Below are 18,633 nucleotides of genomic sequence, written 5' to 3' on the forward strand. Positions count from 1 at the left end.
GAGATCCGCGTGTGAACAGCTTGGTGTGTGCTCCGAGTAAAACAGAGATGTTCTATTGCATTATGGCAAAGTCAGCCTAAATACAGGCATCTGACTACAGCCTAGTAACTTACAAAGAAGCCTCACACCTCACAGATGATTTTTCAAAGTGCTAAAATTCAGAAAATGCTAACCTACAAATTATATGCATTCTTGCATTCAGGTGGCTTTGTTAGATTATATCAAAATTATAATTTCATTCCATCATTTTCACAACAGAAGCTATTATGTGTGGAATGCATGTTGCACACTGCCCTGGAGCACAGCTGGTTTGAGTTAGAGGAGTTATCTCCGAAATCTCATCCCTGCCAGCAATTCCCACCCAAGCCCCCCACCGCATACCAATGCTACTTTAGCTCTTGTAAACACAGGGTGATAACTATGCGGTGTTTATCTCCGTGGGATCGATAAGGATTGTTTTACGGGTGCTGCTGGCATGAGGATGGGTAAATGCTAAGAGCCCTGTATTCCTGCAGAGCATTCCTTGTTTTATAGAAGTGGTTTGGGCTGCATCCGAGCTCTGAAGCAGCACTGGGCTGCATGAAGTCCATGATGAATGCTCGCTGTGGGACAATCCAGCCAGGAATGACACGACTGTTTTTAACTGAGGAAAAGCCATCATTAGTCTGTTCTGTGTCCTGCAGGAATATGTATACCAAGGGTAGGATTTTGAAACAGAGGCATAGCTCACTTCAGTCTTTTTAAAACTCTATCACTTCTATAGCATCTGCTTAGCCCCAGTTTCCTTCTGTATTTAAATAATAAAAGGAATTACAAACTAAAATTTAGGCCAATTCCTACCTTCCTTATTGCTACAAAAAAACTGCTGAGTAAACCCTGACTTTTGTGAAGTGCTGCATGTGGGAGAAGAGCTGGAGAAACTGTTTTTCAACATTTCTGGCCCTTTAGAGTCACTGCTTGAACCAAAAAGCTGGAGTTATTCTCCAGTTGTTGGTTGCATTAATGAAAAATGTGGGAAACCCCTTATAAGCATAAGAAAAATAGGCATTGCAGGAGGTCCATTGACAAAGGAAGGTTCTTCCAGTTGCTTTCAGTGTTAAGCATCTGTGCACTGCCATCCAGTGGGCACTGGGAAATTGGCTCTCTGTTGCCCACTGCTAATGGGCTTGTGCTGCATGGAGGTACTGCCCACTGCATTTTCATAGATAACAGAATATGCTGAGTTAGAAGAGACCCATCAGGATCATCGAGTCCAGCTCCTGGCCCTGCACAGGACACCCCAAGAATCACACCATGTGCCTCATAGCAATCACACCATGTGCCGAGCAATCCTCCTTTTGGATTTCCAAACTCTAAATCAAGAAGCCCTATGCTGTGCACAGGAGTGTATTACAGAGCTCCCTTAAAGACTACAGCCTGATTACTAAATCAGCTGGTTTATTAAAATGTATTTCCTACTTCCATATAAACTCAAGTGGGGGGGGAGGGAAGAGAAAATTACATTATTCAGTGTGACAAAATTCTATATGCTCCTTCAGATGTAATTCCAGAGGACAGTCCCTTGTACCAGGAAACTCAGGAGGTGGTAATCATAGAGACTTCAGCTGCATTTTACCTGATGGTCTGTTCAGACCCTAACTTTTGCATGTTGCATACTTGCTTTCCTGCTCCATGATTTCATTTTTAATGGCTATCACTTTTTCCTCTAGTTGTCTCAGTTGCTCTGCCTTGTCTTGTTTGGTTTGATTCAGTTCCTGAAGCTTCTTCTCCAAATCTGGAAGAGCAGAGACAGGCAATGGTGCTCACATTTCTTGTGTAAGTAAAATCCACGGATTAACAGCATTTCTTTTCCCAGAAGTTTTAGAGACAATAAGCCCATTTCAAATGGGGAATGTTATATATGCAACTGGAGGGGAAAGTCTGGCTTCTGGATAGTAAGAGAAGCATGACAGCCTTAAAGAAATCAATTTCTCAGCATGTGCTTTTGTCCATCAGCTAGGATGGGGCAGGACACAGAGCTCTTAAAGGACTTGGTTTAAGTGGAAACACTCAAAGGAACAGAGTGTCCACTAATTTGTGTCAAGCCTAGACAATTCAGGCATAATGGGCTTAGGTCTCCCTTAAGGGAATGTTTTCTGCTGATCCCCATGAAGCTACACGAGTGTAAGCACACTGGTAATGAGTATTCTCTACCTGCTTCCAGCACCCTTGTCATAGGGACATTTGAAGTGACTGAGAGGAGCACTTAATGCTTCTCCTCAAGGTATATGTTCAAAATATTCATTTGGATCCTCTCCTGGAGAATTTGCTGCTGGGATGGAGTTTCAGCTTCAGTTTTGCTGATGTTACATGGTATTTTCAGATGTTGAGCCTGGCAGGATCCTAGACCTAAGGATTCCCAGCGGGAATGCCCAGACCTTTGCTACAGGCAGAATTAGGTTTCCTGTGTGCAGTGACATGAGATGGGCTCTTCATTTTTGGTGACTCTCTAAACCCACCCAAGGTGAGATGTGTGGTGGTGTGTGAGGGCTGGTGCCGGTACAGCCAGAGCAGCCACAGTCTCCACTGCCCGTGACCCCTCTGCTTCCCAGTAATGGCCCCACAGGTTCAGGGCACGTCAGCTTCAGTCTCCACAAGCCAGTAATTGTGCCTGGATTGTTCTGCCATTGCTCGGAGATAATGTCTGAAGGGGAACAAGTATGGACTGATGAAAAACAGCTACCCCGCAGCTCTGTAACACAAGCCATCACTTGGGTAATATAAGGAAAGACAGAGCACAGGTCCAAATGCCCAAAGCAAGTGCATAAATCAGGGCCTCCAACTAAGTCTACAGCCAAGTTTTATGCAGATTTTGCACTTGTCCTGTTTTTAAACTGACTAAATAAAATCTCTGCAAGTGCCTGTGTGGACAGTTCTTGAAGTCTGCTTATAACAACCAATTTACGTCAGAAAAAGCCAAATCAACTCAACTACTTTTAAACTGAGTAGCTTCAGGGAGGTATTTTCACCAGTTAAGTTGTTTTAAACCCAATTTCAGGTGAATCTAGCCTGTTAGTGTCTGTGGGCAAGGACTTCAGTCTTGAATTCATAACTGTCACAATGTTTACGACTTGCTATAGAAGTGAGAACACCACCTGTTATTCTTTTAATCTTTTTTTCAGTCTCTTCAGCCAGTTTTTCTGCTTCTTCTTTCAGCTGCTTCACTTTTTCCAGTGTTACTTTTGGAGGTCCTTGGGCTTTTAGCTTTTCTTGAAGAATGGTGTACTTTCTTTTAATGTCAGCAAATTCCTGTAACAAAACACCATTGCTTAGTTTAAGAGCATTTCAAAATTAATCTGTTGTACAGAAGGAGATTTTTATACTTTTTTTAACATCCTCTTTGAATCAAACTTTAGATTTCTCATTCTCTTAAATATTAAAACAATAAATCCTTAATGCATATACATCAAAAAATGCTTTGCAAAACCTGATAAAAATCAATTAAAACAAACTACCTGTGGAGTAATCTCAAGGAAAGGGAGAGGTAAGAATATAAAGAAAGTATTAAGATATTTAAAGCTTATGCTGTTTTTACTTCTGTTGATAGGGCTTTTCTGTACATTTCATTTTGACATAAGGCTTAATTCAAATTTAATTATCTGTAGCAACATCAGGATTTTTACATCTTTGGCTGGCTAATCCATTCCCTGCTGATCTTGGTTGCTGTTGAGGCTGCAGTTTAGATTTCACCTTGGTTTCTTATAACTTGGAAGCAGTCATGCTCCAAGCTTGTGCTGTGGGTGCTTGGTTCTTCTTGCAATTTTAGAAAATTTCTGGCTGCATTCTCAAAAAACTGAGCTACTGAAAAACACCAGGCCAACCAAAAATTCCAAGTAACTCCCACAGCAATTTTCTCTGAAGGAGAACAGTGAGGGATGAATGGCCAGGCTGCTTCCATCACTCATGTATTTTAATATCTGGTTTTATGATTTGTTCTGTTGTGTGTATTGGTGCCCATGGTGACTATGAGTCTTATACACAGTGCAACAAAAAATGTCATGGAGTAGCCAGAGAAATGTATATGTTTTCTTTCATTCAAGCAACCACAAGTGTATGACAGAAGCCTTAAAATAAAACATAAATTATTCTTAACCTGTGACATTTTACACTGCATGGCATAAGGAAAATGTTAATAGTTTTGAGGGCAGCAGGGTAACACTTCTGAAGCAAAAATACTATGAAAGATGAAGGGAATTTTTTTTCCCTTAACACGTGCCAGAAAGGCTTACATTATCAATATTCTGGGCTCGCTTGTGTGCTGCTTCTGCCTCTGCTCTTGCCTTTGTAGCTTGATTCTTATTCCTCAGCGTTTTTGCCTGCCAGGTGGCAATTTCGTCTTCCATCTCAGTCTGTTTGGCTGACAAGTCATTTAGTTCATTGTTTGTGTTGTTCACTCGGATCTCAGCCTAAAACAGAGCAATTGAAATCTCTGGTTTCTTATGCAACGTCCATCCAGCTTGCAGAGCGTGGTAATGAAGGAGATAGTCAATGGATTAAGAAGAAGAGACCCTTAACCAGTATGGAATTGGTGTCATATCTGTGCCACAATCTGGTTTTATTTATTTAAGTTTACATTAAGGAAACTTCAGGATGAAGTTTCTCTTCTAAAATATATGTAGCAAATAAAATATTTACAGCAAGATACCTGTGAGATTTGCGTTCTGATGCCTTGTATCTCTTCATTTAACTTTATGATGGTGTTTTTGGAGTGTCCTTGAGACTTCACAAGATTTTTCAGTTTATTATTAATTTCATCCACAGGCAGAACACCTTTAGCTGCTTTGCTAAAATGGAAAAATAGAATCTTGTGTAGTATCATGGCATGGAGAACAAAGCAAGAACATGTTTCAAATGCACCCATGCTGACATGCAAAAATGTTTCCTCAAATTCAAAAGCAAACATAAAATTGGGGTTTGGAGGTTCGTAAAGCAAAACCTCTGTAAGGGACTTTGTGTGGGAGCTCCTGAGCTGCTGTATTCAAGGTGGGGCTGGATGCTGTGGGCTGCATGGTGGTGCACTGCGAGTAGGGAAGACTCATGGGTGAACATGTTTTTTCTCCTGTTTGTTCTTTCTCACCCTTATTTAAACCACTCAGTGAACCAGATGTAATGCTCCACCAGGTCCAAGGTGGAAGTAAGTAGCTGCTTTGGCCTCTCTGACTCAGCAGGCACAGGAGCCAAGAGCTGGCAGGAGCTGCTTCCTTGCAGCACGTCGGCTCCTGCAGCCGAGCAGTGATGGCTCCTTCCTGCCGGAGAGGCCCCGTGGAAATGGCAAGGTGAAATCTCCTGTCATCTGAACTTTCCCTCCAATCACTAGGATACTGCCAGGGGTGTAGAACAGTCCTACCGTGCTCAGTGCCAGCCCAGCTGGAGCTGGCACTTCAATATGAGAATACCCTTCTTACTCGGCTTCTTGTGCCTCTACCAGCAGTGTCTGAGCATCCTCCGTTTTTGCATTTCCCTTATTGTTCAGGTGATACTCTTCACAGTGGTTCATAATGCTCTTGATTTTGCCAAGCATTCTTGTGAGCTCTTGTGGAGTCAGGGAAAGGTTTATTTGCAGAACGTAATTTGCCACCTTCTCAATGTCTTCTGGAGGCGCACTCTCATCTGCAACAGAAATGGAGGTGAGAGCATCCTGAAGTGTCTCTTTTTTCCCAGTGAAATGTAAATGGTCATTATGGCTGCCTACCCTTTGAGTTATGTGAGAGAATAAAGCTGACAGGCACAGCAGGGGGGTAAGAGAATTATCTCCAATATTTTGTAATTTAATATTATGCTTCCAGGTACTGCTGTTAGTGTTGTCAGAACTGGCTAAAATGAGGATTTGAACCCACTTTGAACTGAGTTATTGAAATTCTGTTGTAGAACCGAGCCCATGGAAGGTTTTAAATCAGTACCCAGCACAGCTAGATGTGTCACAGCCCATTTCTCCCTTGGCCCACAGATCAAAGAGGTACTGGCAAGACTGGGGTGTGAATGGAGCTTTCCAAGCTGGCCAGTGGGTGTAATCCCTTCCCTGGAGTTGCCACAATATTGAGAAAGTGGCTCCTTCCCTGGTTAATGAGAAAGGCTAAGCTGCAGAGGGAACCTGGGTCAGACTTGGATAGCATGGGAATTTACAATAAAAAACCCCTATATTTTGACAATTCCCATTGCAAATGAATGAGCTTGTCCTAGCTCTTTGCTAAGAGGCACAGGCACAAACAGAGCAGGCAACGCCTCCTGAATTCTCCTCATCAATTCTGTTTTCTGCTCACTGCCATTTATAGACAAGACCTTGTGTGATAAACAGTTGAAACATAGTTAATGTTTGTGCTAATGCTCCAGAGCAACTCTGCAACAATTAAATAGAAGATATTTAGTGTGCAAAGAGTAGTTCATTCCTGAGAGGTATTTTCTGTAGAAATATATTCTTGCAAAATCACCATTCACATCAATGTAGAGTACAGCAGATTTAATGTAACTTTATGCATCTCAGCTGTTACTGTTCTTAAACTTCAATTAACAAAACAAAGATTTGAAAAAATGTTTTTGTAATTGTTAGTACATGTTGTATGTCTACTAAGAAACATAAAAGAGCTAAAGGTGGAATTTTCAGTTGCTATCATATAAGACTCCGACAATAATAAGGAATTAAATGGACTTAAATCTTCCAATTCAATAAAATAATTGAAATGTTCCTGAACAAAAGGAGTTCTCTGTCATCTACCCTCACACACATTTGGATGTAGAAGTATGAATGCCAAAGGGCTGCCAACATGCAATCCATAGACATTTATGAGGTCAGAGATTCAAGAGATTAAAAAAATCCTGCCACATTTGAACCTCTTTGATGTGCATCTGGTAAAAAAAATTAGGGTCCATTTCTTACAGCATTTTTCGGCAATTGTGTGGGTGGAATATTTTTAGGGTATATATGGTTATTTTGTTATTTTTGTTATGAGAGCTGTGAAGTTCTACCAGAATCCTTTGATTCCTCGAGTTACAGCTTTACGGAGACGACGGAGCAGTATGTGTCCTAATTCCCACGCTCCCTATGGAGAGCCTCTATTTATGGGCCTGGAGGAAGGGGGTGGAATAACAATTTGAGGATTCGTTGGACATGCCTGGCCATTATAAATTGTATGAAATTATCTTAGTAGTCCTTTACTCAGATAAACCAGGAACAGAGGGAATTCAAATTGAGCAATGTAATAAAAGATAATCAGAATGTAAGAGATCTATTGTAAAATGAATACAAAGTACTGTCACCTGGGAGAAGGAAGCACTAGAAAAACGGGATTGAAAAAGGTCACACAGATCAGGAGGTGGACAAGAAATTTCATGTGTATACAGCTACATAATTTTCTGGCTATCTATTATGCTATACTATATTGCAATATATATATATATAATGAGTCAAAAAGAACATTGTATATTTACCTAATAAGAAGTATTTCACTTTTTGGATGAAATCCTTAGTGATCTCTCCATCAACCTCAATTTGATTCCTGGCTGTCTCCAGTTGCCCAGTTAATTGTGAGCCTTTCAGTTTGCTGTCTTCTGCCATTTTTCTAATGCTTTCAATCTGGAAATATTATTAAAAATAGCAGTGCCATTTTCTGGAGTTATCTGTCATTGCTTGGCAAGTTGAGTTCTGACACAAAAGTAATTTTGATCCAAGCCTCAGCTGTAATCACTTGATGTGGCTTTGAAAAGCAGTAGGAGCCCCCAATGGGGAACTCCAGAAGCCGCCACATCTTGCCCTTCATCTGGCCTCAAAAGAAGCCTAAATCAAGCATTTTTTCTCTCTGCAGCCACTGCTAAACCACAGCACCCTTCTGTTTCCAAAAGAAAGTGCTGAGTTGTTACAGTACTGCAGCATGTCAGTGATCAGATTCAGATCTGAGGAGATGTGATTGGATTCAGATCTGATTGTAGAAAACTTAACATCATTTGTCATTTCATATTGGACTTGCTGTTGAAAAAAAACACTTAAGAGGATACAAACAAGGAAGGTACAGTCAAGTTCAAGTCTTTAAAAGTTACATTTTGCCATTAAATTAGTATTCTTGATAATTTAAGGGACAGCTTTAGATTAATCATCAAATTCCAACAATATTTCCTTTGCTAGGGGCTTTGCCTTAAGGAAAGGCACGGGTACTGCCTCTCTGTGGTCTGCAGAGGAAAGAGATTCAGTCTTTCTCTGTGCAACAAGAAAAATGGTGATGTTTTTACTTTTGAATATTCTCAAAATAGTTCACTCATATTTTCATGGAGCTGCCTGAGGCTTGCGAGCACCAGAGGCAACGTCCCAGCAGTCTGGCACTCCCCACGTCAGCAGATGCCTTTTGCTGCTGCCCTTCCGTGTCCTGGGGCCCCAGACCTGTGTTCTGACTGCTCATTTCTGAACCCACTGGCTGTGATGCCCTGTCGTGTGCATTTTAAAAAGAGGAAATGGATGCCCAGGCACCCTGCAGGGACAGGACAAAGCCACAGCAGAATGTCATTTCTGTTGGAAAATGTGTTTGGCCTATAACTGTAACAGGCATCATGTCTGACTGTTAGTAAGAATGAACTCTTTACTGGTGTTTAGGGATTTGTCTTTTTTATTTCCTTGGCACATGTTGCATTAGCCACACTTTGCTTGAATTATTTTTCACTGCTACTGTGCAATACAGTTGACTAATTGATGCCTTCCTAAGCAGCACTGGGGACAGAAAAGCTTCATCTTGAAATTATTTACAAAAGTTATTTAATGGCAAACATAAGAGTAATATGAAGTTGTATAAATAGAGTTTAATGCTATGCACAGCAGTAATCCCATTGCAGTAAGCATGTCAGGCTACTGACAAATGGTTCCATTTGAACCTTTCCCAATAAAAATATAGATAATACTAGCCTGAAGCCACCAATTTCCATAGATACAGGGCACCATGACCTGTGAGATCTTGGCAGCTGTGAGGAAGAAGAAGACATAGCTAGAGCCACAGTCTCTTTGGGGGGCTGGCACCTAATAATCCCAGTACTGAACCATGATAGGTCTGTGATATAGGGACAGGGTCCATCATTATGTCACTGCTCTTTGTCCAAAGAGCAGGTGAGTTTTTGTAGGTTTGTGACATCCCAAATATCATCCATCCATTTCACTGAACAAATGTAGGTTTGATATACAGCACCTGATTCTCAGGTTCTTGCAGCTGAGTAGTCGAGTTATTTAGCAATATAGCAGTCTCCTCAGCTTTCCTGAATGCCTCAGTGGAAAGAGGAAGAGCTCCACTGCAGTTTAGGCCACCACACTGCCTGAGCCCAAGACTGTCCTGGCACAAAGCTCCCCGGCAGGCTGCTGTGACACAGGGCTGGTCTCCTGGCACACCACAGATCTGCAACGAGAAAGATGCTTGTCAGTACTCCTCTGGGGGCCTGAGATAAATTCCTGAGGGAAGGAAGATGTTTGACATCATATGAACATTAACATAGGATGGGATTTTCCCTAAGACACAGTGGTCTGGTCTCTCTAAAGATGGGTGTCACTGTCAGTCACAGGTCCCTTTCCCCTGATTTGAAGGATGCAATGGCAGCCCAAGGTGCTGAGCATCCTTGCAGGACTCATTTGTTAGGCTCCACATGTTGCACTGACCCTTGCTTCACCCTTCTTTGGCAAAATGGGTGAAACCATCCTCTGGCCATATCCAGCCCAGGGGTCAATGGCTTCTTCTAAAGGATCCAGATCACCTCTCACACAACATGCTACCATGTTTAGCTCTCCATGTAGTTTGACACAGATGTTAAGATTAAAGGCTTAGATGGATGATCTCTTCCAGATCTATCAGGACTGGCTCAAGGTACTATCAGGTATGTGTTGCTGCCCTGCGGAAGAAGAGAAATCCCCTCCTTTCCCATAGGTGATGCAAAGGATATGTGAGCACTCCCCATCCACTTCAGAGCAAAGTTGCTCTGCTTAGCTTAAGTTATTCACAGAGGAGGTTTGGGTTAATCTTTCTGAAATAACATTGATGTCCTCTTGAGACTAGAGTGCGCTTAAACAGTTCCTTGTGCGGGGTCTGCCCTGGGAACAATGGCTTCCAGAAGGTAGCTGAATAACTACAGTTGAGAATTGCAGCTGTTTCAGACGTGACTGCATGGCTGTGCCAGGGAAGTGTCATTTTCCATATTTAAAAATGCATGTAAGCACCCTTTCTAAAATAAAACTTACTACAACATCAAAAAGAGGTTTTTTCTTTAGATCCCGTTCAAAATCCACAGTGCCTACCTTTTCGTTCAAGTTTTGGATGTCAGGGCTTTTGATCATTTTGAGCTGTTGCAGCACATTACTTGCTTTTAAGACCTCATAGTCCAACATAGCGAGCATGTGGCTCCTGGTGTACTCTGAGTATCTTAGAAAAGGGGTTGTACCCCTGGTCCTCTGTTCTGCCAGCAATGATATTTCAAAGTGTTTCCTAATGTTGCTGATGGCCTCTGTAACAAGAGAAATAGCGTTTAGTACTAGCTGCATTTTGGTTGCATTTAGTTCATGTATTTACTTGAATTCTGGACTATTGGTGAGTGACAGGTGACTCAGTTTGTTGTCACTGGTGTTTCATTTGGGACAGCAGTGAGGGACAAGAACTGTCATTTCCTTAACCAAGCTTTTTAATCCTTTACTCATCCAATGCCAAATAGGAATACTTATCAATGCTCATAAAACCTGCTAAACTATATGAATATATGGTGGATCCTATGTCATTTGTCAGAGTCCAAGGTGTGTGAGAAGCCAATGGAATAGACAGAAGTATGGAGATCCCATTAATGACACAAACTGCTACTGCTCTGCATTCATCAGTAGCTCATGCATTGCTGCCATTGTTGATTTGATAAAAGCTCCTGTCATTTATGCTGTTTTGAAGTTTACACAGGAGAACTGTTTCTGCCAATTGTTAAACTTATGAAGTGATCAGCTCCCTCACTGAGAGTCAGGAAAGCATTTGTCCTTTCTGTTCAGCATAGCACCCAAGAGTTAAATGGTCTGCTAAACTGAGTCCAAAATTTAGAATACAAATGGGAATATATGAGGGGTTTTTTGGCTCTGGAAAATCCAATTTCAGGACTGATGTGATTAAAAAAAAAAGTACTCCATAATAAGCTCGTAGGCCAGGCAAAAAATACTTTCTAGCAAGAGTCTTGTTTGCTTAGTAAAAGCTTTTCCTTAAGTAGACTCAAAAGGGTGGAGAATATTACATTTTTTCGCAGATTAATAGCCTGAGGAAAGGACTCAAGCCTTTTGCAAAACACATAATTTACATCTGCTGGTGCTGTTGAGGCTTCCCAGATCCCCAGAGAATCCAAATTTGTCCCCAAATTCCTAGGCAGAAATATGTGCAGATCCAGAAGTGATTTGTCGGCAGTGAAAAAGCTGGTAAGCCACTCCATTACTAGTTGAAGTCAATGACAAGACACTGATCAAGTCCTGTGTGCTTTGATTCAATCTCTAAAGCCCTTGGTCCTGCTTTGACTGAAGCTGAACAATGTTTAGTTATCTTGTGGAATCAGGCCTATTTGTTTATCTTGTAATTCTTGGAAACAATATACAGTTTAAAGTTAGCTCCTAATACAAAATACCTGGCAAGAGACTGCTCTAACTCCATATCTAAGCCAGAGACTGTTTTCTGTGCCATAATTCCATTGGAGGAATATTTTACAGTGATTCAGCTCTCCATTAAGTGGCCCAAATGCATTTTCCACGTTTGATTTGTGATGGAGCTGTCGAGCTTCCAAGTTCCTTTACGTTAAACACAGTGTCTTAACCCAGGCTTGATTTACAGCCTAGGAAGCTGCTCTCACTGCATTACCATACCACAGTGGCTGCAAAGGTAGGGGCCAAGGCTGGAAAGCCGTAATTTAACAAGATCTCATAAACTGCAAACATTCTTTTAAGGACGCTTGTGTCTTGGTTTTTTCAGTGGTTTTTAATTCATCATTAGATATTGACATTTCCAGGTCAGCTAGCTGAATGTATGCCTGGAAGGAAAACTCTGAGTCCTGATCCTCTGCAAAGAGAGGTAGGTAGGACCCCATTCCATATATGTGCCTAGAGCACAAGTGCCATATGTGCCCCAGATGGTATACATGGCTATACCCTGCTCTACCCCAGCAAAAAAGAGAGAGGAAAAAGCAGATAGAGCCGTATGTAAGATGTTCTGCTGGTCCCAAAAGGAAGGTGGAATGAAGGAGCCAGTCTCTCTCCCAGGTATCAGAGAAACTGGTTATCTTGAGGGGAATGCTATTTTTGTGCTATTAGATGCATGGTAGCAGGACCAATGAATATTTGTGGCCCTGATAGGAAATTCAGCCTAAATTCAAGGTCTTCCCCTCCCCACACCCCCATGTGCTTTTTATAGGGCTGTTTATCTGTCTCCAGAGGCCAAAGATGAAGTGGGCTTGGAATGTGACCAGAGAGCACCATGGATGCTTCAGCTGCGCATCCACTGACCTCCCTGGGATTTATTGTTTCTTTGACTTTATGTCTTTCTCAGAGTCTACACGAGGATCAGTTGGATTGGGAATTGGAGCCTGGGAGAGCTGTGCTGACTGCTCGCACAGGGACCTGAGCGGAAGAGCTGTCCCCGGGGGCTCTGCCAAGTACAACAGGGCACGGGAGCCCTAAATCTTAGTTAATCCCTCTTCTACCCTATTCCTTTCCCTCTGCTTTGTATTCTGTTGACTTTTCCTTTTTTTTTTTTTTTTCCAATCTTGTCTAGACCAATCTTTTTCTTGCCTGAATGAAACACAGAGGAACTGTAAATGGGATTGCATTGCCTGCAGCTTGTGTCTTCAGTGGTGGGCATCCTGTCTTCTGGGGGTTCATATTGTGGCAGCCATCTCTCTGGAGAGTATCCTGCTGACCATCTCCTGCCATTGTGGGTGATCCAGCATCTGATAGAGATCCCTGACTGATACATCTCTGTCTTTCTCCAGAAACCAGTCTGGGACATTGTCATTACAGCTATTAGCAGCTGATGGATACTATACTTAGCTCAAGCACAGACGGTGTAATTCTTTCAAAAATGCCAGGGAACTCAGTTCTGCCTTCACATTTTTTGATGATGGAGAGCTAGTTCTGTACCACATAAAGTTATGTATTTTCCCATGGGAACACTAAGAAGTTGCACTATGACACTCTGCTTTAATTAAACAAACCATTGCTGGACTACATTCTGTAAATATTGCTAAGAGCAAGAGAAGTCAAAAGTGGTGGAAAAATCCTTTGCTGTTCTACTGCATGATCTGTGAGTCTGTACTGTAAGAGTGGGTGACTTTTATATCCCGATGGCATTACATTCGGATTCATGAGACTTTTGACTGATGGGACCCTGGCACATGCATCTGAAATTTGGGATGCTAGAAATCACAGCATTTTAAGATAAAAGAGAATTTGGAAAGTCATTATAAAATGTTGTTAGTGTTTCCATTTTTGTGCTACCATAGGAAGCTAAAATCTGGGGATCTTTGAAAAGTTGTATGGTTCAATGATGAGAAAAACATTCTGAAATTTTGTGGAAAATGTCCACCTATTTCAATTCATTGCTGGCTTACCTTTGAAGTTCAAGTACTGAAAACTTTGATGCAGATGTATTTTCTGTTGTAGAAGTTCATACACTAAGTCAGCTTCTTCTCCAATATCTTCTAAGTTCTTGTTAAGGTCAGGAAACTCATATGACAAACTGTGAAGGGGATCCATTTGTGCAACCTTTTGTCTGAAAGGAAAACGGCAGTTATGCAGAAGTTAGACTGGATTGTTCTTAAACTAGAACTGAGTTACACAATATTTTAGAGGGCAAGAGATACATTTCTAAATGAGCAGAAACATTTACTTTAATGGCTTATTTAGAAAACTTTTAAGATGAACTGGAAAATTCCAGCATTTAAGTATCTGTCTGGGGGGGATAGAAATATATTAAGGATTATTTTTTCACAGATCTATTGAAAACAGTGACTTTGTAGTCCAGCATCTGTGTGCTGATCAGAAGTGGGACTTAATGCATAGAGATGGCTGGTGGAGTCTGGGAAAAACTGTTTCTCAGCCAAAGAATTTTTTCAGGAGCAGCTTAGCCCTTACTGAAGGTAGCCCTGAAACTCCCTGATGCCGGAGAAGGCCTCCAGTGAAAGGACAGGATGTCTCAAAATTCGCTCAGTTTCAGAAATGGCATCTTCAAAGGCTTTGAAGCGCATGTCGCAGCTGGGCATTCGTCCTCCTTTATCTTCCAGCTTTGCAGCAAACCTCATCAACCCCTGAACAGTCTGAGCAAGGGCAGCAATTTCAGTGTCCCACTGATCAAAACAAAGGTGACACTGACGGCAAGAGGGAAAGTCTTTCTCAAAGCCCCGGCCGCACTGGTCGCAGAAGCGGCCGGTGACCCCAGCACGGCAGTTACACGCGCCGGTGGCCTTGTCACACAGGGGCTGGCGGGTTCCCTCGGGGTTACACTCACACACTGCAAGAAAGGGACAGCAAGTTACACCCAGTTGTTCCTTTTCTGTGAGATTAATGCATGCAAAAGGTATAATTATGCATTTCAAGATAATAAAAGCAAACCAGTGTTTGAGTTAGAGCAAAGTGGACTGCACAGCTAATGGCTCTTCTTCAGCTCTAACTTCCATCGTAACCATAGAAGTAACAATAGAGGTAAATAATATAAACACTTTTGTCCATCTCATACATGCAAACATATGAAAGGTTATTTTTCTAGGTGTATGTCCCATCTCGCCTGTGAAGATAAAAGGTAAGCATTTATTTTGAGGCAGTTTCTAATCCAGTTGTCCCCAGTTAATAATACTTACAAATGCAATGCGTCTGGGGATTGCCAAAGTAGTTTTCCTCACATTCATCACAACGTCTTCCACTGTAGCCTGGCTTACATGGACACTGGCCTGTAAACTGTAAAGACAGTTAGGATTTTAATAACTTCTGCAGAGCCATGTGGCTGGATATACATTATTTACTGTGCTTCTTTTTCTCCTTGTGGACTTATAGCCGTATGACACTGCAGCAAACACTGCTTGCCCACAGTCTTTGAACACCATGGTTTATATAGCATTGGCCCACCTTTCCCATCTTCCTGTCTTAAGGGTTGTGAAAACAAATGCACTTTGAGAGGTGGCTTTAGCTTTACTAATCTGAAGATTTTGTATCTTCCAGTCTACACATGCTCTTTGAGAACTCAACCTCTATTATCTGAGATGATTCTTTTGCTTTGCAAAACAGACTAATTTTTTATTTTTGCTAGATCAAAGTACTCATCTTAACATTTCAACTTTAAACTACATGAAAACCTCAAGGGTATGTTATGCACATGCCCTAAGAAAATTATTTGTAATTCAGCTATCAAATTAAACTGCCGGGAATTACTGCTCCAAAAACTGCTATAGCTCAGAAAAGCAGTAGCAGGTCTTTGAGATCAAGAGCTAAATTTGCTAAAAAAAAAAAAAATAGTAAATCCACTAAATAAACTGGAACAAACAGAGAGTATATTGAAAGGAAAATGTGCACATACACCAGCAAGACCTTAGGATAAGCTCCTGGTGCTCTGAAGTCAATAGCAAAATTGCTGTTGACTCCATGGGAGCACAATTTCACCTCTCTATTCTGAAATGCTGTTTTGTTTTTCCTACATTCTAGCTCTAAAAAGTGCATGGGAATTAAATATGAGAAAAGGTGCTCTACCAGTCTGATAGATGAGGCATGATTAATGTAATGGCCCCAGCTGCTACTTTATGAAAATAAACACTTAAAAAATACTCATAAGACTCTTGAGTCCAAGCCTGGATTTCTTTCTTCCATATATGTATATTTATGAGGCAGTTTTTTCCTATGTGATACCTTTTTACAAAGTGTTTCTAAGGTCCACTTGGCAAAGAAACAACAAGCAAAGAGAAAGTTCTTACCAGCAAAGCCACAATATCGGAACAGGGTGTTTGATAAAATGACTTATGGTGGGATTGTGCCAACCACAAACTTCTAAAGAATTTTTGTTTTCAGGGAGTATGACCAAAAACTGCTCTCGTTTACAAGAGGGACCTCACTGTGCCATGCCAAAACACCACCACCCTCGTTCCTGGAAAGCAGAGTAATTTTCTTGCCTGGTTGCACTGGTTGCTTTGTGAGTTTTTTGGATCACAGCCACAGGTCTGACATCCTTTTCCGCTAGCCAGGTCCCAGTAGCCAGAGACACATTGGTCACATGTGGCACCCACCACATTGGGCAGGCAAGGGCAAGCTCCTGTGGCTGGGTCACAGAGGCAGGCTGCGTCCCCCTCTGGGCACATGGCAGGGACAACACCTGCCTGATTGCACGTGCACCCTGGAAAAAGAAGGACAATTACTGCAGCAGATGGTAATATGGACAGCTGATGGACAGTCAGAGCTGTATATAAAGCCCATGCTGTAGGTTTACTTCTAGTGACCTTGAACACATTTTCAATCTCATTCCTATCTTTCTGTAACATGTTATATATTGCTTTGAGAAAACTTACTGCGAATGTTCAGTACTTTTAACAGAGGCACAAAATATGAAGATGCAGTGAATTTTGAATCTTATTAGAATGAAATGTTAAATACACTGGGTGAGGGGAATCTGATTTACAGTAGGCACTATCCAGTGTGGGAATCCCTAGTAAGCCAAGCAAGATAAGAAGCCTTCCTTGTGAGGAGCAAAAAGTGCTTGCTTAACCATTTCTAACAGACATCGTCCAAGAATGAACAAGGGATGGGCTTGGACTGTATTTCAGAGATTCCCAGAAAAAGAGTTTCCTGAAAATGCCTATAATTGTCTGGTGCATAAAAATTAGAACCTTAATCAGGCACTTTTGTGAAATAGTTTTGAGAAACATTCAGAAGAAGCTTATGCCTTGCTTTTCCTTACACTTGTGCCTTTCTGTTAAAACTGCTGAGTTACTGATAGTGTTCTCATGGAGTCTTATAAATTGCCTGAACAGTCTCATTCTAGCCACTTAATGAAAACAACTGCTAAGGCAGGGAGCTCAGTAAGGGATCATCTGGTTAGCTGAGCATTGCTTAGTTGGCATCAGCCAGCAACATGGATAAACAATTATCTTTTATTCCTTTACTTTTGATTCTTTCCTGAATGAGCTGAATGCACATTTATTTTGCTAACAGGGAGTACTGCTTTCATTTCACAAATGAGTATTTCCTAGGAGTGATATTCAGTATGCGATTTAGTGAGACTTGGATAACATAGAATTTAATAGATGCCACATTAAGTTATTTGTATCACTCATATATTTATATGTGGTATATAGAGAAATATATTTGGTATTCTTATATTTTGCTCTATTCATCTGCTTTAGTTTTGTTGTCCTTCCAAGGGCTAGCTTCTCCCTTCTTTTAAAAAAACTTTTCTTGGTAGGAACACACAGTTGCAGTGCTATTACTTACTTTGACAGTTTTGATTGAGAGCTGAGCCAAAATAACCTGGTTTGCAGAACTGGCAGTTTGCTCCATGGGTATTATGTAAACACTTGATGCATTCCCCTGTGACCCTGTTACAAGACTCTGGGTCTGTCAAATCAATGTTACTATTGCAGGGACATGGTGCACAGTCAAGCCCAGGGCTGTTTGGGTTTTTATAGAACCCAGTAGCACACTCGTCACACTGATTGCCTGTCAGAGAGGAAGGTAAAAATATTGATGGGAATTCAAGCGAAACATGTAATTTCCAGTAGTACTGTTAAAAGATTCAGACTGTCCAAATGCACATTTGCAATGAAAAATATCCACCTGTTTGAGACTGTTGCCCTTTAATCCTATAATCACTTTAAAGCACAGCTTCCACATTGAAATCTGATGGAAACTCACTCTCCTTGTCCCAGGTTGTTTCTACCAAGGAAGTCCTTTCAGAAGGACTAAATAGGTGCCCCCTCACACAACACCTCCAAACATCTTTTTCCAGCAAAGTCCATTCAATGGCATTAGTCATGGCTGGCCACATTTACAGGATTTTCCTTGGTCCTTCCCTCCCACAGCAGCATTGGAGGGCGGGGAGTGCCCAAGAGTTCAGACAAACTCTGGGATACTCTGCCCTTGCCTGTTGGCATTGCAACTACTTCTGCAAGACATCCCAGTGCATGTCCTGATTGGGGTGCTACCTCTCTGCATCTCAGAAACCTTTCTGGACAGGCTGGTGTTTCTGGAACCCCATCTACCAGCTCATCTTCAGCCAAGGACTCTGTTCCTTCACTGTGGTCCTCAGAATCAGAGCCTTTTACAATCTGAAAAGTGAGCCTGCTGCCACAGAGGTGACCAAGAGCCTTGCTGGAAAGGAGCAGAAGGAAGAAAGTCCAGAACTGAGGATTGAGGTGGTTTGTGAGGACAGAAGTCCCCTGGCCAAGTACCAACAAGTGTCATTTTGGTCCTACAAAAATTACTAAAGCAAAAACTGCTCTTGACTTGTAAGGAAGCTTGCCTAAGTAAGATGACAGCATTGGTTTAGTTTTTGGTAGTGTTTCCCATTAAGGCTTGCTCCCATCATGGAAGATCTTTCTAATGCCCAGGGGGAGGGAAATATCTTCAACTTTCCCTTCAGGAATTCAAGCTAT

General features: G+C 41.6%; 1 protein-coding gene across 1 annotated transcript in view; it reads right to left on the minus strand.

Moving 5' to 3' along the window:
* Positions 1–1,437: 1,437 nt before the first annotated feature.
* The window catches only part of LAMB4 (laminin subunit beta 4), a 41,747-nt gene continuing 24,551 nt past the window's right edge, over positions 1,438–18,633 (minus strand). Inside the window, 13 exon segments of the mRNA XM_032688377.1 lie at positions 1,438–1,774; positions 3,135–3,288; positions 4,269–4,445; positions 4,685–4,823; positions 5,445–5,649; positions 7,465–7,609; positions 9,201–9,404; positions 10,295–10,500; positions 13,615–13,775; positions 14,138–14,513; positions 14,860–14,956; positions 16,159–16,379; positions 17,474–17,698. Coding sequence (XP_032544268.1) covers positions 1,635–1,774; positions 3,135–3,288; positions 4,269–4,445; positions 4,685–4,823; positions 5,445–5,649; positions 7,465–7,609; positions 9,201–9,404; positions 10,295–10,500; positions 13,615–13,775; positions 14,138–14,513; positions 14,860–14,956; positions 16,159–16,379; positions 17,474–17,698 — 2,450 coding nt within the window. The 3' untranslated portion in view covers positions 1,438–1,634.

This window comes from Chiroxiphia lanceolata, chromosome 5 (genome assembly GCF_009829145.1).
Source record: "Chiroxiphia lanceolata isolate bChiLan1 chromosome 5, bChiLan1.pri, whole genome shotgun sequence".
Lineage (NCBI taxonomy): Eukaryota > Metazoa > Chordata > Aves > Passeriformes > Pipridae > Chiroxiphia > Chiroxiphia lanceolata.